Source organism: Vanellus vanellus (assembly GCF_965231255.1).
Source record: "Vanellus vanellus genome assembly, chromosome: 1".
In the NCBI taxonomy this organism is placed as follows: domain Eukaryota; kingdom Metazoa; phylum Chordata; class Aves; order Charadriiformes; family Charadriidae; genus Vanellus; species Vanellus vanellus.
Window position 1 is genome coordinate 187,875,005 of NC_138905.1, and position 22,162 is coordinate 187,897,166.

The 22,162-nt window shown below is 42.3% G+C and overlaps 2 protein-coding genes across 4 annotated transcripts in view; one reads left to right on the plus strand and one right to left on the minus strand.

Moving 5' to 3' along the window:
* Positions 1-389: 389 nt before the first annotated feature.
* On the minus strand, positions 390-20,670 carry MTRF1 (mitochondrial translation release factor 1; the record flags this gene model as incomplete). 3 transcript variants are annotated; one of them, XM_082498602.1, is made up of 10 exons in its annotated part: positions 390-605; positions 1,937-2,035; positions 3,864-4,000; positions 5,200-5,317; positions 6,484-6,656; positions 6,748-6,855; positions 7,084-7,165; positions 8,030-8,121; positions 11,796-12,254; positions 20,534-20,670. In XM_082498602.1, the coding sequence occupies 9 exons, from the start codon at positions 12,229-12,231 to the stop codon at positions 483-485; spliced, it is 1,368 nt and encodes a 455-aa protein (XP_082354728.1). In that variant the 3' UTR covers positions 390-482. The 3 variants fall into 3 exon arrangements, with proteins under 3 accessions (XP_082354728.1, XP_082354727.1, XP_082354726.1); XM_082498601.1 differs by lacking the exon at positions 20,534-20,670 and adding an exon at positions 14,910-14,958; XM_082498600.1 differs by lacking the exon at positions 20,534-20,670 and having other exon boundaries at positions 11,796-12,279.
* Positions 20,291-22,162, plus strand: part of NAA16 (N-alpha-acetyltransferase 16, NatA auxiliary subunit) — a 74,008-nt gene continuing 72,136 nt past the window's right edge. Inside the window, exon 1 of the mRNA XM_082498603.1 lies at positions 20,291-20,421. Coding sequence (XP_082354729.1) covers positions 20,368-20,421 — 54 coding nt within the window. The 5' untranslated portion in view covers positions 20,291-20,367. The remainder of the gene's footprint in view (positions 20,422-22,162) is intronic.

Consider the following 22,162-nt stretch of genomic DNA (forward strand, 5'->3'; position numbering starts at 1 on the left):
AGAGCATTGTAATACAGAGTTATCTTTAAGGGACCACATTTAGGAAGCTCACCCAATCAATGGATAAAAATAGGTATTATTCAATAGGCCAGATTCTAGACTATATTAGGGGAGCTTAGGTTCTTCCACCTGGAGAGGAACATCTCCCACCCCCAAACCAAAACATGCACTAGGTGGTATTTTTCTGCTCTATCACCACGATTCTGTACCTTTCCAGCTGAATCAGGTCAAGAGAAGGACGGGCTTAACAAAGCCACACTGCCAAGACAGAAATTATGTGCACACAACACTCCAAGGTTGTTCTTTCCCACTAGGGGTGCTGTAATAAATTCAACCCATTTGCAACCAAAATATAAAAAAATAGTAGTATCACACACTGAAAAGCAGAGCCATGGATTTTAATCCATCTATCATCTAACAAAGGCATCCGTTTTATTTTGCTACAGAACACAACATTTCTGCTTTAACTCTACGCAAGGCCTTCAGCAGCCTCCTCCTTCTAAAGCCTGCAAATTTTCTAGATATTCGGTGACAGCCTCTATCTCTGCAAACTCCAGTAGTCTGTTGATTAGCTTATCCAGTGCTTCTTTCCCACTTAGAATTTCCTATAAAAAAAAACAAACAACATACAAAAGCATTACTGACTGCACATCAGTATTATTCTGAAACGCTGACTACTCAAACGAGAAGCTCCTGGGATGCACTTTGCTGGGAGTCTTATCCGAGCGCATCCACTCGCTCGTCTCTGCGGTTCCCCGCGTGAAAGCAACACGGCATGGTGAGCAGCCCCAGGACTTCTGCTGGCTGCCTGTGAAAAGCACATTGATTCCGGCAGCAACAAAAGGAGCTATTGGTGCCATCCTGCCATGCTTTCATGCAACCCATGGGTTTACATGAAAATCCCCCAGCAAGAACAATCAAGGATCGGAGAACCTAGTTCAAATACCATTGAACTAGGTTCAAATGCCAAGAACTAGTTTGTTTTGCAAGCAAAGCCTAATAAACTTTTGTTTGGCAGTTGATGGTTTCAGTTTCACTCCAGAAAAGTAACAAGTTCCAAACACTAAGTAACTGAAAAGCTCAACTAACAAAAGTAATTTTTATGCAGTCATGGAACTTCTTCCCATTCTCCTCCACCACAGTATTCACGTGCCTATTCCCCACCGCATTAAATATGAACCATTTTACATTCTGTGTTCTCTGAAGTTACCCAGGACATTTGTGGACACAGCTTGAAAATGCAACAACAATTACAGTAAACTGGACACCTAAGCCAAAATATCGAAGGGTCACCCTAAACCTTGTCCTAAAACTCAAAACATTTTCATAAATTTCATACAGAAAAATGTATTACTAGGTATTTGTTTCCCTGTAAAAAAAAATAAAAATAAATAACATTCAAGACATATGTAGAGATGTACTCAGAAATAAGACACCAGGTAATCTTAAAATGAAAGCGTTCAGTTTCAGGATTTTTTAACTGTGGCTTGCGTGGCAATCATAAAGAAAAGTTTTTCTCCTTCTTCACTCTGTCATTAGAAGGAGGAAGAAAGATTGGCTTAATTAAAAAGTCCTTTGTGTCAGGTTTTTCTTTTGGATGTACTAAGCTTCAAGAACCTCAAATGTCACTTGCCCAGTTTGGCCGAGGGACTCAGGGAGTTCACCGAGGACTACATGCTACATCATTTTTCACTTACATGGTAGGAGAAAAATCGGCAGAGAAGTAGGCCAGTGAGTTATACCCTGTGCCAGTCATCTTTAACACTACCCTACAAGGCAGGAAAGTTTAAACTTTCTAAATCTACAATATTCTGTCAGAGCACAACTGACTATCTGTTTTCCTCATACACACTAAATTGTTTTCACAAGGTTTAACTTTTCTTCATATGGTACACATAAGCATCTAAGTTTTAAAACTCTCATAAGAAACCGTTACCTTGATATTACGTGCATCGTACGAGATCCTGTGGTCAGTGACTCTGTCCTGGGTGAAGTTATAAGTACGAATTCTCTCTGACTGGGCTCTTGTTCCCAACTGTAGTGAAACAGCAAAAAACAAATTCTACTATATTGTGTTTAAAAAAAAAATATCAACTACTACTCTAAAACAGAATAAACTTTAATGGATCAGCCTGTTTCACCTACAAACCTAGTGGTCACTGACAGCATTTTTTTCTAATATTGTGGCATTACTCAACTGTATTATTCGTGATTTTGCAGACCAAGTTTTTACATCCTCCAGTATAGTTCTGTTCCAGCTCTGCAGCTCGAAGAACTACATAACTCTCAAAAGTCATGTAAGGCAAGAGATATGGCTATACTTGTCCTTAGTTCAAAAATGTGTGGTTTTACTTTTTGGGGCGTTGTAGCTCCCACAAAAGATCATGAGAGTGGGCACCATTAACAAAAGAGGCACCACAGTCAACGTGTGGCAAAGCAGTTCCACTAAGGCTTGGCTGTAAGAAATTAGCACTGAAAGAGGATTGAGATTATGACAAGTAGTCCTCTAGTGGTAAAGCACAAGACTGCAAGTAATTCCAAAAGTTTTGAAACAGAAATCCAAATGTAGCATTGTTGAGTAGTTAAATGCTTTATTAAAATGGAGAATTAAATGCTAAAAACTGCTTAGGGAAATGGGTGTCTGCTTCAATGGGCTTTTTTGAAAATTTCATTTGCACCCACATATATATTTCAAAACAAGGAATTTATTGAATATATTCTGAAATATCAAGAAAGGTAATTTACTTTTGCCAGGGTTTCTGTAGTATTCATATAAAGTCCCTTATGCAGCTTTGAAGACTCTCAGGCTGAAATTAATAATAAAAGAGAAACAGCTTGCTGCTTACGATGACCAAGCCAATAATCTGCAGGAACAATCTTTTAAATGCAACCTGAAATTAGTGATTAAACAGCTAAGAAAGAAATTCTCAAGTACTGAATAATTTTGTAATTCTGAAGAATTTTTTTCCTGTTGATCACTGTTGAAGTTTGTACCACAAATGTGAAAATACTCAAAGAATGGGAAAAGAGTGATAGCACATTTCAAGAGAAAAGCACGTTCTGCAGCATAACTTGAGGCAACTCACTTACAAAGTTGCTTCTTCCATAAAAGGTTACCAAAACCATAGCAAATAAATTTACCCAACTGCAAAATGGCAGGATTGTTTATATACTTGTTTCTTTCAAAACCTCTGTATGATCTTATCAAATACTTCACTTTAGACACAGGTTAAAGTACAATTCTGAGACTTCTGATCCCCGTTTTCATAGAATCATATAATGGTTTGGGTTTGAAGGGACCTTAAAGATCATCTAGTTCCAACCCCCCTGCCATAGGCAGGGACACCTTCCAGTAGACCAGGTTGCCCGAGGCCACATCCAGCCTGGCCTTGAACACTATGAGAGATGGGGTGTCCACAACTTCTCTGGGCAACCTGTTCCATTATTTCACCACCCTCATAGTGAAAAACTTCTTCCTAATATCTACTCTAAATCTACTCTCTTCCAGTTTGAACCCATCCCCCCTCATCTGTTTTCATGGAGATCAATGCATCAATACATGATGTTGAGTGTTGCCTTTTGGATAATTCCAGCTACAGTCTTTGGGCTCTTCTCTTTCCAGCTACAGCTGATGTTTCTTTTTCATTGTCTGAGAAGTCCACACCAGTGTTGAACTGGGACAAGTAAAAAACAGACTTACCATTTTAAAGCAGACTTACCATCTTAATATAAAAGATTCTTCTCTGTAAGCACACCTGGATAGACACACACGCTCACTTGCCCTGCCACTGTCACTCAAAAAGACCAAAACCAAATCTACAGCATAGCACCCTCTCCATATTTCAGCAACCCCATGTTCTCACCTGCAGTTTTCTGGCATTCCGCTCTTGACTTAGTTGTTTTTCAATGACCTGCTGGAACAGCTTAGCTCTCAGTGTCCGCAGAGCTATTTCCTTGTTCAAAAGCTGCGATCGCTCCTGCTGGCACTCAACTGCTAGTCCTTTACATAGAGATGCAAGAGAGCTCAGATCAAAAACCCATTATAACAAAGAACAAACAAGCTAAATTATTTCTAACACATTAGGCAAATTAAGCCTTTCAGAGTGCTGGTTTGCAGGGCCTTTCAGCTGTAGGGTAAAAAGTCATTTTAAGAGACTGACCAGAATCATTAGGATGTTTTAAACTCTTCACAGCTGCACCAGGGGCTTTGTTCAGTGCTACAGAAAAGTCAGGGATACTTTAAAATTTCATGAAACAAACAAGTTTCTGACATTGCCTCCAGAAAAAAAGTTCACTCCAATTAGCTATAATATGTTAAAAATGTCATTTTCATGGTCTACAGAAGCATGTTTAAAACTACGCAACACAAGTTTTTCAAGTCTTAGTCTAGAAAAGCTCTTGGAGACTGGAAAATTCAATATTGTAGCAGAGCAGGGTGTCTAAACAACACTGGAGGGTCTTGAACTTAATTATGAATAACGAAATAAAGTAAAATAAAGGTCTTTAAAAGAAATCTAGTATTTATTTTTACTTCTCATTTGATTTCTGAAATAAAAAGGCATATAGGAAACAGCTGTTTTCAGGTCACTACTGGAATTTCCTGTGTCTAAAGAGATTCTACATCTGGACAGATAGCAGCTCGCCGAATTTCAATACAAACAAATCCTGACAAGGACAGAACGGTCGTCTATACACTACATTCCCATTAGTATACATTCTCCTTCCTATTCAACCTACAATAGCATTATCTAGTACCGAGTGAAAGTCTCAAGTCTCCTTTTTTCTTGGTCTTCTAACTACACAGGTTGCAGGTAGGCAAAGTGCACCCTTTATTGGCAATGGCCATTACCTCCGAAGGTATAGAGCACACAGCATGAATTATTTACATCTTCCATCGCATCTCTGTCACCCTCCATTTGTTCTTTCATCCTTCAAAGGCAGTCTAGTCGTTAAACACTCCCTCTGAAAACAAAACTGGCATAATAGCAACATGCTGACCATTGTGCAACTGGGACACACCCCTTTTCTCACACCTTGCCTTGCTGTAAGAGAGGCAGAACGAGAAGGGGTAACTTCCTTTTTTTAGTATAAGGTCCAACTCTGCAAACTCCCTCTAAGAGACAACCTGCAGGATCACAAGCTTTCTCTTCAGGATACAAATTTAGGGTCATTATAATTATGAAATACAGCCAGACTTACCTGTGGGAAGGTGTACAATTCTCACAGCGCTATCGGTTTTGTTAACATGTTGCCCTCCAGCTCCTTTGGCCCTGAATGTATCTATACGCAAGTCTTTGGGATCCACTTTAACATCAACCTAGAATCAAAGAAAATTACTACTTTCTGCTCATTCTAAAAATCTTTTAAATGTCTTTTCAATTATACTTGGTGCAAAACAAAAAATCACTTCTCAAAAAATTGCTCTTTTACAACCACTCCTGAGTAATAGCTATAATTATAATGCTTTAAAAAAAATGCAATGTCAAATATCTCTGCAAAGCAAGTGATGCTTTAAATATTTCACTTATTTTTTCAAACTCTCACTCCAGGTCCTTCACAAAAGAAGGTGTGTGTGTGTTTGTGTGAAACAAAACAAAATCAACAACTTTTTGTAAAACCACTAGCTTTGGCAGGGAGACTAAGAAAAAAGCAAATAATCAAAAATGACTTCTAAACAGCAGTGCAAGGATCTTGTTCATGAATCAAGCCAGAATGATTCAGTGCTTAAAAACATCTAATTGAGGAAAAACTGCATGTATCCAGATCCAAGAACGGACTGCAGCATTGGAAATATGAGCCCATGATGACCCGGACCATAGTTTGAGCTCAGTGGATGGGAAAGGAACATTCAGATCTGATCAATGTTGCAAGGAAAGCATTAAAAGGAAGGAGGAGAACGTGCAGAGAAAGTGTACAGGATCTGGGTTTGTTTATTTTGTGTGTAAATTGCTAGTTTAAGAGAGAACTGCTGGTATCACCAAGATCTCAGAAAGACTAGCCAACACACTTGCTCATTCAAACTCAAAGCAGATCATCCTTGATTTAACACAGAAGGACATCAATAATTTAAATTAAAAAAAAATCAAAAGAACTTGGAGAATCACATCACTATGCAAGACTGAATATTTTCTTGGATATATTCCCTATCTTATTACATGACATAATTTAAAATTGGCTTACTCATAGCAGTCAGCTTTGTGAGTGTTGGGGCTGGAATACTCATTGATTTACATATCATTTCAGGCAATAGGAAATCTCTGCAAAGTTGCTTCTGATGATCCATTTAAGCACGTAAGGTACAGAGCCAAGGACTATTGCCTTCCGGAGTCAGAGAACTTGTGGTTCGCTTGCTGAGACTTGCACAAAACACTTGGGTATCAATAAAATCCCCAAACAGTAACAGCAACATCATTTTAAATAACACCTACTCCAATGCCTAAATGGGTGAACAAGGATTGTCTCCCTGATTAACAGTTAATTTACCTCCTCTGGTTGAGGGAGGACAATAACTGACATTGTCCCAGTGTGAATACGCTGCATTCTTGATGATAGGCCTGTCTCAGGGATTCGCTGGACTCGATGAGTCCCTCCTTCAAATTTTAGGTGCCTGTAGACATCATCTCCTGAAATATGAGCAGCAGCATGATGCAACCCACCTAGAGAGACAAATAATGTGTGACAAATAGAGCACAGAAATACAGGTTTTAATTTCATTGTCTTGGTAAAACGTCTGAAGAACTACTGTACCTATCTCAGCCGGCGTATAGTTCACAATGTCAAAGGTCCAACGTTTATAGTCTGCATAGTTCTGGTACATCTCAAACATTTCTTTAGTGAACTGTTGGCAGATGTCTCCTAAAATTATAAAGGCACTACAACATAAATAGCAGCTCACAAAATGGCAGCCACCAGTTTTTACATCTAGCTGCAACTCTAACCATCATTAGACAGATTGATACTCTTCTTTAGGAAGTATTACTTTGTACCATTAAAGTATAAAAAGGCATTAAGAATAACCCATAAGAGGTTTAATAAAGTTGGAAAGAGGTTTGAAGTAATCTTTACTGCAGGAAGTTTGCTGACCTCCAGTTGTTCTGCCAGCTGTCACTTCTAATATGACATGACTTCTATCATATTTTTCCTTTGGCACTAGAAGCTGGAAAAGCTGAAAAGGAAAAAAAAACAAAACAACAGAATGTCATTACCTCCTTCATGACTCTGTATCTCCTCTTAATCAAAATTACAGCCAGCCTTCACAATTGCCACAGCTTGACCATGCACAATCACTGATTTCTTTTGCAAACCAGTAAATAGGACTAAAAACTAGTCCTACTAGTTGCAACTAGTTGCAATAGCCGTTGCAACTCAGCACAGTCACAGTAGAACTGGGATATACTGCTGCATCCGCAGCAAACCTAGCTGAAAATGTGATCCCACAAAGTCAGGTGCCAGGTCACCCACTCCGGCCCCACCTACCTATGAACACAAAGTTATTAACTATAACCCAGCCAATCTTTACATTAATCTTATTTTTCAGAAAGTCCCATTTCATATTATCTCAATCTGAACACAGAAATGAACCCAGTCATAGAGCTCTCCACTGAATCATTTCGGCTTCTCTGCTTATAATTAATTTCTCCACTCATGGGGTGCTGTCAGCTGAAGAGAAAATGAAAGACTGCAAGTTCCAATGAGAAATCTTTCAAGAATGCATGCTCCGCTGCCACAAACAGTTACTAGGATGTCATGTCAGGTCTCAATAGCACAGACTCACCATTTATTTAATCCCCTTCAGCATCTGCAGACAGACAAGCAAAGCAAGCAAAAATGACTAAAATAATAAGCTTCTAAGACACAATTGTCAGTAAGAAGCTTACTAATAATTAATGTTGCCACTTCTCAGGGAGAATAGAGAAGCTGGACTTCTGTTTCATTAAATGCAAGTGTCAGAATCTATTGGTAAGATCACAAAGAAACATTTTTCTGACAACTTTATTTACAAAGCCATATAATTTTACCTCAGGCTCACCTTTCTGCACAGCATGTTGATTTTTTTATCCAGGGTTTCCTTCTCTTCTAAGGCAAGCTCTAGAAGTTGTTTCTCACCTCTGCTGTCTAGCTCTAAATCCAACAAGAGGAATAGATGTTAGCCAATGTCACCTAGCTTAGAGCAAACTGTAATACAACTGACCAAAGACATGTACTGCAGCACATAAAAGCTTGCAGTTGCATTTTGCCAGCATGAAATATCAAATAAGAGCAGCCCAAGCCAGGATGCATATTGCTAACTAAATGATCAGATTTTTCAGGTGTGCTGGAAGGAGTAGCAGGTATCTTACCTCTCAATCTCTGCCTTATGGCTCAAAGTCTGCATTAAATAGATGCCAGTCCCACCTGACAGTTACTCATTCTCAGTTATACTGATGGGTATGTCATACAGATTGACAGTTCAGGGGTAAATCCTCCAACAGATTTGGCATAATATATCAAAAACATGCCTGCAGACAAGCAGTGCCTCAGTTTCCCTTATTATAATTTTTCATGCAACAATTTTTTTTGTTTCTAGACTTGCCCAGAAACACTAATATGTTCCACAATTTGTAGGCAACTCATTAAGGTAAGCACTACAAATAATGGTATGATGATAATAATAAGGTTTCTAACCTTCTGTTTCCTGCTATTCAAGAGGTCACTGAGATCTGGGAGACCTCACTTTGACTCTTTGTTTTGTTTAAGGAGATTCCCTTCCTCTGTCTTCAGCACATGAGACCACAATCTGGAGTACCGTGCCCAGTTTTGAGCTCCCCAGTACAAGAAGGACATGGAAATACTGGAGTGAGTCTAGTTGAGAACCACCAAGATGGTCAAAGTCTGGAGCAAAGCATGTACGAGAAGAGGCAGAGAAAATTGTGTTTGTTCAGCCTTAAGAAAACCAGGGGGAGGAGAGGTTTTATTGTTGTGTACAACTACCTAACAGAAAGACATCAAAAAGATGGAGACAGACTCGGTATGTCATGATTAAAGTAGACATAAGCTGGAATACGTGAAATTCTGATTAGATACTGGGAAAACTGTTTTCACCCTAAGGGCAGTCAGACACTAGAACAGGGGCTCTGAGAGGTCGTAGGATCTCTATCCCTGGGTACATTCCAAACTCAATTGGACAAGGCCCTGAGTGACCTGCTCTAACTGGTCCTGCTTTGAGTTGGACATCAGACCAAATGACCTTCAGAGGACCCCTTTAAACTAAATTATTTGATGATTCTGTGATTAGATTGCCCCTGCCCACGTTTTAGAGCTTATCACCAAGCTAGGAAACATTCTCAGTTAAAGCTAGCAGAAGCTCCCAACCTTTTCTACTATAGAGGATCCAGTTTACAATAATTAAAGAAAACCTGCTGTTGCCAAAATAGGGAGCACCCTCTCCTTTGCATCTTTCTTCCCACTGTCCTACCAGCTGTGGAGTAGCTCTGTCACTCATCTCATCAGAATGTAAACCAATTCAACTCACCAAATGAAAAAAACAGGTCTGGTTAAATAAATGCATGTATTTTACCATGCCAAGTTGAACTAGATTTAATTTACAATAGAACAACCGAACAACCCGCACAAATTAACAGCTGGGAGTGACAGAAAGAGAAGAAAGCAACAAAGAGGAGGAGAAAGCCCTATGCCTTTTGGCCAGCATGGAAACCATAGGTTTGCCTCAGATGCAGCATAAAACTGGGCACACACACACACACTCTCACTCACTCACTGGTGGCCTCAGCAGCAAGTCTTAAGAACTAAATGGGCTGGGATGTTGAATCAGCTTTGTATACTGGAGCAGCAGCTCCTCTGTATCACAGTTTTTAATTTATGCTCTGGGTTTTTTTTCCTTAAATAAAAGACATCAGATCAACACTTGAACCCAGCATCCCCTGCACATAAGGCAAGAACTGCATAAATTTCCTTACCAGTATGTCACAACTCCAACCTAAAGCTCATACTGAATCAAAGGCTTCTAGCTGGTCCAAAAAGCATCCTTATTGATTAGTTAGATAAAAGTATCAAATTAACTACTGTCAGCAGAGATAAAAGAATGGCTGGTGGTGACCAATATGCTTGAGGTGCAAAGGACTGGAGTCCCATTCCTACCTCCCTGCAAACCTGACCTTTAAGAATTCACTTAATCTGCCCCGTGATTCACATCACAAGTGGCAAATCAGGAAATAATATTTTTCTGCTTGACTGAGTGTTGCAAATATAAAATCTTACAGCAATTGTGGGGAATTCAGGTACTGCAGAGAAGAGGGTCAGTTAGGGAGCTAAACGGAACACAAAGAGCAGTCATATGAAGAGAAGATCTGTGTTTTAAATTGGCCACACAACAAAGAGTACAGAGAGAATAATTTGGCTCCATTTAATTAACTGCTTGGCTGTAATTATTTTTCATTTTTTTCTTTTCCCTTCTTTCAACTAGAACCCACTCCATGCATCCACATCATAATTTATGGAATTAGAAAAATTCTTCATTATATTTACTTGATCCAAAAAAACAGCCTTTTTAAGTTGAAGTATGAATTTTCCAGTGTTTTCTTAATACTTTCTGATTCTTTCAAGAACATTTCTTTTTCAGCATTAAATTTTTGTCCCTCCTCACCTTTACTCCTTTTCCTCTTTCTCCAGACCAGAGAACTTGAGAGGGTTGGGGATTATAACATTTTCAAAAACAACCGTTTTTTCCAAAAGTACAAACATTTATTTATTTCTAAAACTAAAGAATACAAATGTTTTCTACCTTTCTAAACATTTTACCAGCTTTATTTCAATATGTCTTTTGCTGTTTTGTCAACAACCCTTGGTTTGCTCTGAAAAGCACCATGAACTTTCATCCTCCTCCATTTACTCTGCTGGCTACCGACTTCTCCCGTCCTTTGCTTCTCCCTTGCTTCTATTCTTCAATGTAAACTCCATTCTCTCCAGTCCAATGTTTCCCTCTCTTGGCTTAATACCTCCTCTCACAGCTTAATACCATGTAGCAGAATGGATGACATTTTTTCCCTCCTACTGTGTGCAGCTCCTCTCACTTCTACCAACGTTTTTTTTGTCAAAATGTTGCATCATTGCATATTTTGTAAATTCTTTTACTCCCGGTGTACTTTCTTATTCCTGAACGATATAAAAAACAATTTAAAATTCTTTTTTTACCCCAACTTCTACTGTAGCAGAGTATTGAAAAGCAGCAGGTTCTTAGACAACCATCAATTTTTATTTCTTGAAGGACTCCTCAAATACTTTGAAAGAAATATTAGCTTTTGCCATTTAAATTGGAAGCTAACAATGCAGGGCTTAATGAAAGTTCATGTAATTTGTTCAATAAGAACCAATGAACTGGCTAGATGGCATCCCATTTTAAATAACACGGGTGAAGTCTGCATCTATCAAATGCATTAGTCTCGCTAATTTTTTTTCCTTCGGTTCACTCTGCTGTCGGTTCTATCAAAAAACAACCTCAAAACAAACATTTCCAAACTATTTCTGCTAGACAGATAGCCCTGAGATTCCAGACAATCCTTACTCTCCCAATTTGACTGTATTAAGACCTCAGACTTAAGCGAGGCAAGATGAAAAATGGAAAGATATGGTTGGATGCAGAAAGCCCTAACAGCACACAAGCTCTCAAAGCAGGCAGGACCAGTGTCTTCCAGGGGTAGCTTAACTTATTTAAAAGCTTTCCTCATAGGCTGGGCAATGAAGTTTATCAGAAGCAAAGCTACTGTTTTGAAACAAGTAAGTAGATGTGTCCTCCTTACCTCTGCACATAGCTTCTAACTCATGAACTTCCCTTTCAGCCTCTTTGATTTCTTGAAATGCAGCTGCAATGGGGGACAGATCGGCACATCTTCTCCTCAGGGTTCTTTCCTGAAAGTCATTTATTGAATCAGCATTTAATAGACGACTAACCTCCTGGTATTCCTTGCTTAGAGTCTCCAGATACTTCTGCACAGCTTCATGCTTCCACAATGCTCGAGAATTCTGATGTGTTTTCCTATGCCGATTGTTAAAAGACAGAGTGAATCTAGCCGTGTCCAATAAAGATTTTGGCCTCCAAAATTGACAGTTGTGCAGTCCCACCACATAACTTATCTTCTTTGCAACAGGAGGGAGAAGACAGCTGTGAAGTTGACTGTGACAGTAGGAATTGGCAAGCAGGCTCCTAAAAAGACAGACGCTTTGGAAAGGTTTCATTTTGTTTCTTACTTTTCCGCCACCTGAAATTAAAAGTAGACAGTACATAGACCACTGTTATTATCTAGAAAAAAGAGAGAATTCCATTAAAAAACCCAAACCAAACAAACACAAGAACTGTATCAGGCCCAAATCCTGTTCTTGATTACACCAACACAAATGCAACTGACATGGTTAAAACAGAAACTCTTATCAGCACCATTATATGGACTGAGGGTTGGAAAAGGTCTCTTCCCTCACCTCTTCAGTTTATTTATGCTGTGGAAAAGCTACTGTAGATGTGGCTTTACAGACAACAGCTTCATTTTGCCATACGTTTCATTGGAAAAATCCAACCATTTCATGCCTTACGAGTGAAAGAAAAATGTTGCTCAGAGAAGACAAATCTATACTAGAAGTGCAGAATTATATACAGAGAATGTATGAAATGTGCAGAACTATCGTGCAAAATTATACCCACTACCATAACAAGATATAACTTTGGAAGGAGGACATTAGTTACATTGAGCTGACCTTGCAGCAGATCAGTCAATGGGACTACAATATACTTGCAAGAAATTACTCACCCATATATGTGCTATGTAATCATAGGTGCAGTGCTTTATGTCGTGTATACTCCTTCCCGTGACAGATTTACATACAAGTGTTACAAACATTTTCTATCCAAAAAGTGATTAAGAAGCTGGTAGTCTGAAATACAACCCCTGTATTTTTCTGAGACACTTGGCCTGCAGTTTTTCAGGACAAAGGTTCCCCTTAGCATCACTGTTGCTTGAGGAAAGATCCTTTCCTCTTCATTTTATATCATCAACATTGCAAACTACGCTATGAATTCTTACTGTACTCTAAAAACTTATATTGGAGTGCAAGCATCTACCAAGAGGACTAAAAAGTGAAATAATTTATGTTCTAGGACTACCCACACAGAAAAGGTTTAACAAATAAAGAAGCGCTCCTTAATATCTCTGCCAGTGCAACAATCTCAGGTCTACTCATTTTTACAAAAAAAAAAAAGTGGATTCAGAGAAAATGAGAGCATGAAACTTTTGCAACAGGATCTCCTTGAAACACACACTTCAGGTTTTTGACACAATTATTTTTTACTTATCAGTGACAACACTTTCTGTGCATCTTCAGGCACAGAAGAATTAAGAAATGACTATGACATCCTAACTACTCAACTCACCCATTATCCTCACCTATTTACTTTCATCCATTTGTCCACAATGACAAAAGAACAATATGCGGTAAAAACGGAAGTACTGCGTCTTGCTTGCCTGGATGTCTGTTTCACTACCTACAGAAGACAGGAAGGACCTTTATTGTACTTCTGCACCTTCCCCAGATTCCCTGGCCAGGAGGAGCTGTCGAATCCTCAGCAGCAACTTCAGGACTGCTGTGATTTACAGAAAGTCACTGATACCCCCCATGGATTGTTCTAGTGACTAAACCTGGCTGTAGCAGAGGGATCACGTTCCCTTCACCAGCAACACAGCAAAAGGCAGAAATCAGGCTCATGATCTACAATCCTGGACTTAGTTGCTCAGGGACATGCCTAGACTCAGTTCCAAAAGATCTAATTCTGCTGATAGTACTGGAGTTGCTCCAGGCCCACATGGTCACCATAAAATGGTTTGGGTTTGAAGGGACCTTAAAGATCATCTAGTTCCAACCCCTCCTGCCATGGGACACCTTCCAGTAGACCAGGTTGCTCAAAGCCCCATCCAACCTGGCCTTGAACACTTTGAGAGATGGCGGTTTGGTCAACTCATTTTTAAAATATTAATGTTATATTTTAATTAAATAATTAATGTAATCATAACCACCTAACTCATTTTTCACTGGTGTAGTTAGGAAGCAATATACTAAAATAATAACAGATTTGTACTATAGTTCTGCCAGAGCTCTCAAAAATAAAATTCTTGCTTTTAAATGCTTAAAAAAACTAAGTAATGGCATGACAAGGAAATCAGAAATTTCAAAATAACTTTGCTATGCTAAATAAAAAGGGTATCTCCTTTTCAGAGAGATGCTGCCACACTACTTTTGTGCAGAAATAAGCATACATAAAATTTTACAGAGCTATGAGCAGCAGATGACCTATTAACTGCTTTTCAAACCAGATTTTAATAAATTTTTGTGACATAATTACCCTGTGCACATCACAAATCAAAACCAGTAAAAGTGACAACCGTAATTGTCTTATTACAGTATAACTTAGTTATGTCACTTATATAACAACAAAAAAAAATTCCAGACAGGAAACAGTTATCAATGTTGTGACCATTTTAAGGGGTTTTAAAAATCATTTCTAACAATCAAAGGTGTTATTAACCCCATGCAAATTCAGACCCGTGAGAATATGTAGGTACACAGAAGGAGCATGTATTTCAAAGCATGCTGAAATAGGAACAGCTCAAGGCCGTGCCTCCAAGGCCACTTTTCGTACACCTCTGCCTCCCACCGCAGTTACCCTGAGCAAACCCCCCGAAAGCTGTGCACGAAGTCCCCCCCGGGCAGCCCTCCCCCATTGCAGGGGTTATGGGTGGACGGGGATGGCAGAAGCAGGCAAGAGCAGGCAGGAGCAGGCAAAGGTCATGCAGTGGCAGCGGAGGGCAGCTGTGCGGGGCACAGGGGAGTCCACTCCCCAGCACCCACCGAGGAGCTTTGGCACTCACCGTCTGCACACATCGGCACCGGACGGATTCTGCCTCCACACAGGAGGCCATGGCAGACGGGAAGTAGAGCGGAAAAACTCCCAGTCCCAGAATGCCTGCTAAAAAACAGGACTCCCGGCATGCTCCGGCTCCAGCTCATGCCGGCGTGGCTGGCCGGCCGGTCAGCCCCCCACAGCACAACCGGCCCGCGGGGGCACGGGGTACCCTCACCAAAGGCCTGCCAGCATTGCGACAGCAATGCCGTCAGTAATGGCAGGCTTTGCTCGGCTTTGTGAAACACAAGCCCTGAAATAAAAAAAGGGGAATGCGACCGTAAAAATAGGTCTTCATTTTCAGTATCTTCCTCAACAGTAACATACTTCAGCAACACTTCGGAAGAAATGGCAAGAGTAACAACAAACAGGATTATTTCACTTCTGTTTCCAACTTCTAAACTGTTCTATTACGTACACTTTTCCATGTATTTTCCCAAAACGTGGACTGAAAATACAAGTCATTTCAAATCTGGTTATTCAAAGCCTAACTCCAGAGAAGTTTGCATAAAACAAGGTTAAGTTCCACTTTATGTCAAAGCTCACTATTTAATTATATTTAAAATGAATTATTACTATGCTCTAAAGACAAACATCAGTTATAAAATATTAATAAGCATAATCATTCAGATTATCATTACACTAATAGGCTATAGCTTCCTAATAAGGTTTATTTTAAAACATACTATGTATATGCACATTTTAATATATAATATTAAACAGATTATACAGCTACCTCCCTAATTATATTTGCATTTTAAAAAGACTTAAGTAACATTGGTTTTTTACACTTATAATCACCCAAAAAATCAATTTACTTACTCTCTGCTATATATGCTATAGGAGGGAAATGTATTCAAACATCTAAGATGAAAAATTATGCTGCTTGAGACTGTTTTACATTTCCCTTAGGTGCACCATTTGGACTCGAAAGTCATCCTTTCTTCTGAAGTTTGCTTTATTCCAGTAACTTTTCCCACCTCTTTTATATTTGTGCAAATCCAGCTCTGCTGTAAATGCTTTAAAACCCATGGTGTGCTGAGTTTCTTCCCAGCTACTGTCATTGAACAGGATTTTAAAAAGGTAAAAATTCGGTGTTTGGCACAGATCATATCAGTGGAGTTTGGTGAGGTAAATATTCCAAAAGATTGAAAATGAGACTGATAGCGAGGATTTGGATCAAACCTCACCAGCACAGAAATGACAACTAATGGCTTGTTTAGATCTAAAGACAGATTCTGTCTCTGCTCCATCCCCCAGGACAGAAGGCAAAGCAGGCAGATTAAAAGGCTCTTCCAAAGAGTAGGACTCACCCCAGAGCTGATCCAATCTACAAAGAGGCCACAGCAAACAGCACCCTGCTCCGACAGGGGGATTGGACTAGATGATCTTTTGAGGTCCCTTCCAATCCCTAGCATACTGTGATACTGTGATACTGTGAAACCTCCAAGGTGCTTCCCCAGGCATGAGCCTGATGTGCTGTGCCATGCAACGCCACCATCCAGACACTGTTCCCACCATGCCTCACTCTTCTGCCACTATGACTTAGACCTCAGTGAAAGGAAATAATAAAATTATCCTTGCACTGGAACTCTAAATATGCAATCTGATACTTAAAAATCTTGGGAAGGTAATCTGTGGGAGGACAACCAAGAAGCTGATAAGAACATGAAAACCGTAGGCAGACCACACACTCAAAAATTGATTTTAAAAGAAGAGGGTAGGCCAAGGAAAATCAAAACAGCTTCTACTCCAGACAGTAATCATTCTTACATTAAATCCTCTGATTAAATGCGAACATGATTCAGTTTTCATTATGCCTTTGTGGTGAGTTCTTTAACTTAGCTCCAAGTGTGAAAACAGAGACTGTAACACACTCTCAGCCCTCCCTACCAGGCAGCAGAGCAGGCAGGGACCACACAGCCAAGACAAGGGCTGGACTCCGTCCTGTCTGCAGGGTTGCCAGGTATACCATCAACCACAGGACCTAGCCCATGCATCTCATACTCAAAATGTATAAGATACACTCTTTCCCCATATTTACCATATGCTTTTGGAATGCAGTATGGGAATTGAGTTATGAAGGACGGGAAGCCATCTGTGCTCCCACCTCCCTCACGGTTTGCTTTGATGCCTTAAAACCTGCGTGGCCGAAGCAGCTGCCTATGGAGCCAGTGAGGACCAGGGGTGAGGGGATGGAGGCTGCCTGGGGCAGGGTGCCACTGCCTTCCTCAGCCACCACGGCAGCTCACAGGGACGTTGGGTGCAGAAGGGAAGAGTGACAGCAGAAGTACAGTGAGGCTTCAGGACAGACGTGGCGGTCCTGTACTTTAAAATCTGGCAACTCTAAGCTGCCAATTGCTTTAGAAACTGGAGGCAAAGAAATGGCTCCTCAGACAAAACAGGCTCCAGGCCTTACAATGTGCTTGTCCCTGCCCACAGAGAGGCCCTTTTTCGCTCAGGGGGCCCTAACCGGGTTTAGTGATCTGCAAGCACCGTGCCACAACTTCTACGATACCAAGTGACGTTGACAGACCATAGAGTAAAGTGAGAGACACGGCAAAATGGCAAGCTTGTTATAATGTATACATAGCTTTAATATTGCTCCCCCCTTTCGACCCAAACAGTTTGCCAACAGGCTCCTGAATTCTTTCTGTTTGAAGGAAAAACTGGTGACAGAATCATACGCGTCTCGAATACAGTCCCGTTTATTAACAAAGCCTGAAGAAAGAGCTTTGTTTTGGCCAGCACAATGGGATTAAATGACAAGAAGTTTTCTTGACTGCGCTCCCAAACCTCACTTTCAACTAGAGCTCTGCCTCCCTCAAAAGCTCGTTTATTTGTTTATTCTCTCCCGGCTAGTCTACAAGCGTTTCTTTTATTGCCTCTTTGCTTTCCTTTTTTTTCTGCTTTTAACACAGATTTTTAATACAGACACATGTCTAAATGCAAATTGAACCCCTGCCTCTTATTTGTAATTTGTCTATTTTCAAACAGGGTCCCTTCCAGTATTTGGACTGGGAGGAAACAGAGCCCTTTAGCTGTCAAGAACAGCCTTATTGCTTCAGACCAAAGGTCCACCTAGCACAATATTTGCCTGACCATCCCCGAGATGCATCTGTTTATCACTCAACCCAACCGGAGGCATAACATGCCTTTTGTTAAGACAGAAAACTAGAGTTCATAAAGTCAAGGCTTCAGCTAGTTATAACAAGTGCTGAATACATGCTGAGGTACAACCAGGATCTGAAAAGGATGCAGCAGTGCAAAGTGAAGTTGGCCATCCTTGTCAACAGTACTCCTGCTCTGAAAATATTGGATACCAAATACAGCAGTACTACATCATACAGCAGAAAGAACAGTGAATTGGGTACAGCATGCGGAAAATACACATACTGCTATCAGTGACCCAGGTGACTGACATCATCAGCACGCCAGAACAAGAGAGTGAGAAATAAACACAATAAAGATATTCCTTCTACGAAGAAACTTATAGACCACACATCTAAACAGATTAACAAAACAACACCGAAAGCAACCACCAGGTACAAAAACAGTGGCCATAAACTGATGCTCAGCTAAGAAGAATTAGGAAAGCATATGCTGTACTTCTTTAATATTCTCCTCGCTTTTCCTATTTTATATCAGGAGGCTTCCTAAGCCTACCACATATTTTTTTCTAATTATTCATCCCCAAGTTAGGCCGTCATCCAGGCTACTCTTCCAAGAAATTGTCTGCTCTGGTTCCCTCCTTTCACCTGAAAGGAAAGCAGCTATCATGTCCATCAGCTTCAGCGAGGCTTGTGACAAGTCAAAGACAGGTTGCTTGGGATCCTTAGTCACAGTCACATAGTCACCTACTTTACGTGTGACCAAATAAAACATGTTAAGTACACAGCTTTTCTAATTGGCTTGTTATATACTATTTTCCACACACTTGCTTTTACTGCAGGTATCTATCATGTTGTTCATCTGGGATGGCAGGCAGATAACCGTGTTATTACCAAATTAATATCCTTTTAAAATATACCAAAATATAATTAATATTTTAAAAGGGTAATTACATAAACAGAGATTCTAATTGAAGCTGCCTAATTTTTTTCTCCTGTAAGATGGCATTTTAAATTGGTTGTAACCTTCACAGTTTAACCAGTTTTCCTTCTAAGTAAATGTCCCAGGCCATGCAGGTTTAACGTTTCTGGTTGGGTGGGTGTTTTGTTTGTTTGTGTTTTTTTTTTTTTAATTTTTGCAAAGCTTCATGTAAGAACAATTTCTGGGAATAACAAGAAGAAGAAAACTTATTTTCAAAAAAACCTGAAACCTCCTGTGGCGAAAAGGAGCCAAGCCAGGAATAAACGCTTACTGTTCTAAGCAGGCATGATAGTGCTGGGAAGTTTTACATAACCCACTGCTGTTGGAAAAAAAACAAAACAAAACAAAACAAAACAAAACAAAAACCAACCAACCAACAAACGCATTAATGCCACCGATGACATCCCCACTCGCTCAAAGCCCGACTGCTAAGTTTGCTGTTGTTTCCTTAAATACCAGCCCGGGCACAAGCAGCCGCTGAAACCTCTCCAGTTTACGGAGACTTTGCTCTCTTCCAGCAATACCTCCCAGGCTTCCAGGCGGCCTGGCCCTCCAAAATAACCCGCTTTAAGGCCAGCCGTCGGGATGGCGGCCACCACAACGAGGTTACGAGGGGCAGAGAAGGAGGGGAGGGCGGTACACAAAGGAGACTTTCTGCCCTCCCAGCCACCACCCGAGGAGGAGGCCCAAACACTGCAAAAAACCCTCGGCGGGCTGGAAACGGCCGTGACTCGGCCGAGGGGCTAGTCAGTATTTGTGAGGAAACCTCCGCGGGTGCGAGCCCCCGTCCCGTCCCGTCCCGCCCCCACTTCCCTTCAGGGCCTTGCCGAGGCCTCCCCCCCCACCTCCGGGCCGCCCGCCTCGCCCATGGCCAGGTAACTCCCCTCAGGGCCCGCAAACAACGACGCTTCCCCTTGGGCCCGGAGGGTGAGGGGACGCCATGGAACATCCCTTCACACCCCGGCAGATTCCCCCCCCAGAGGCGGGGGGGGGTTAGGGGGGGATGTGTAGTGGGGGGGGGGGGGGGGAGCGGCGGTTGCGCGTGCGCGGCGGGGACCCCGTCTGCCATTTTGCAGCGTCAGACGGGCGGCGAGGCCTCCCCGGCAGCTGCGCAGAGGGGCCGCGCTCCCGCGCCGCGTCGGAGGGGAGCCGGCGGGGAGGGCGGTGCAGGCCAATGAGTTAAAGAGTCGCCGCCGCTGCCGCTCGGGCAGGAGCCGCCCCGCGGAGTTCGGGGTTCTCCTTCTTCCCCTTCCCTCCTTCCCCTCCCTCGTACCGACAGCTGCTGGGCCGCCCCCACCCCCGCCAGCCGTGCCTGCCCCGGGGCCGCCCGCACCATGCCGTCCGTGCCGCTGCCGCCCAAGGAGAGCAACCTCTTCAAGCGGATCCTGGTGAGCCACCAGCCCCGCGCTTTCTCTCTCTCGTCCGCCGCCGCTTCTCCCTCCTCTTGCCTCTCGCACACCGGCCTTGCTCGGTGCCCTCCGACCCGCGGCGCGGGCTTACCTCGCCCGCTGCCGGAGTTGGCTCCGGCTGAGCGAAAAAGGATGCGGCAGCCGCGCTCGCCCTGAGGGGGGGAAGGTAGGGGGAAAAAGTCGGGGCCGCCGCCTCCTCCTCCTTCTTGTCCCGGTTCGTCCCCGTTTCCTTTCTTTGTCTGGGGCCCGCTGAGCAGGCCGGGCGAGCCCCTCTCGTTCCTGTGGGGGGGTGGCCGGGAGGAGTTGGTGTCGCTGCCGGCCGGGCGAGGGCGGGAAGGAAGGCGGGAGGGAGCCACTCCGCCTTCCTCCCCGCCCGCGACGGTAGCTCTCGGGGGCGAGCTCCGGCTTAGCGGGGCTGTGCAACGCGCCGCCGCTCCGTCCCTCCCGCCGCAAAGCGGGCGGCGGCAGCCCCGGCGGTAGAGGCGGGCTCGAACCCCCGGCCCGAGAGGGTCTGCGGGCGGCTGGAAAGGGGCGGGGGGGGGGGGGGGGGCTGTCATCCTTCCTCCCTCCCCCCCTCGCCTGCCCTGTGCTGAGGGTCTGGCTTAGGGGTTGGTGTGCTGCTCTGCTCGGTGCCCCCCTGCCACCGTGCCCCGGGAGGGTGGGAGAAGCCGTCGAAGCACGGCTCAGTTGATTTTACTTCATTTGGGGTAAATTTTAATCCAGTGGGGCGAGATTAAAGCTAGCTCACGGACCAATCTTTAGTGTAGTCGAAGAAGTCTGGCGGGCTGCAGTATCCTGGCTCTGTGGACTTGTCTCCACTTTTGTGTGCTGGGCTACTTTGACTAAATGGGCTGCTTCAGCTTTTTTAGACTTAACGGTGCAAAGGACATGTGGTGATCGTGAGGTAACTTTTAAAGAAGAGCTCACTTTAGCTTTAGTAGTTTCTACTCCATCACTGTATATTTTATAGCTCTAACGCTTTATGGAAAGAAACACGCACACACGTGCGCGCACCCCCTCCCCAAGAAAAAAAACACAACCCACAGTAAAACACCAAGACTCCCCTTTTCCTGAACTTCTCAGTGTGATAGTAATGGAATTCCAGCCTCAATGCAGTTGAGGCGTTTTCTGCCAGTTTGCTAGTCTGCAGGCAGAGGAGGTCTGTGCAGCATGGTGGTAATCTGTTGGCCGGCACGAATTTCTTCAGTTATGTCGGAATTTGTTAGGCTAGTTTCAGTAACTTTTTGGTTGAGAGGTGAGCATTTTGGCTGCGGGAAGCTGAGCTCAAAACAAACAGCATGTGTAAGCCTGCGTACTCTGTATGTAGCTGGTGCATTTCAGCAGGTGCTTCAGAGCTGTTTTACCTGCTTTGGGTAGTATGCAGATTTTAAAAGACTTAATGGTTCTTAATGGTGATTTGTTGCTTACTGCATGCTTATGGTATGCATCTTAGTAAGCCATTCTAGCGCTCCTCTCTCTCTCACTGCTAAAAATAAATGACTAATATTAGAACAGTTAAGTGATTATTCTTACTAGTAGCAAACAAGTTCACAGTAGCAGTCACTTCTGATTTTTTTTTTCAACTGAAATATAGAACTTGTCCACTGCTTAAAAAAAAAGGTTAAAAAGTAAGTGCTTAGACAAGGAAAAAGAGACGTAAAAGACTTCAGTGAAGTTTCTATTGAAATTTACTTCCTTTTTAAAGCTTTCAGAAGGTTTA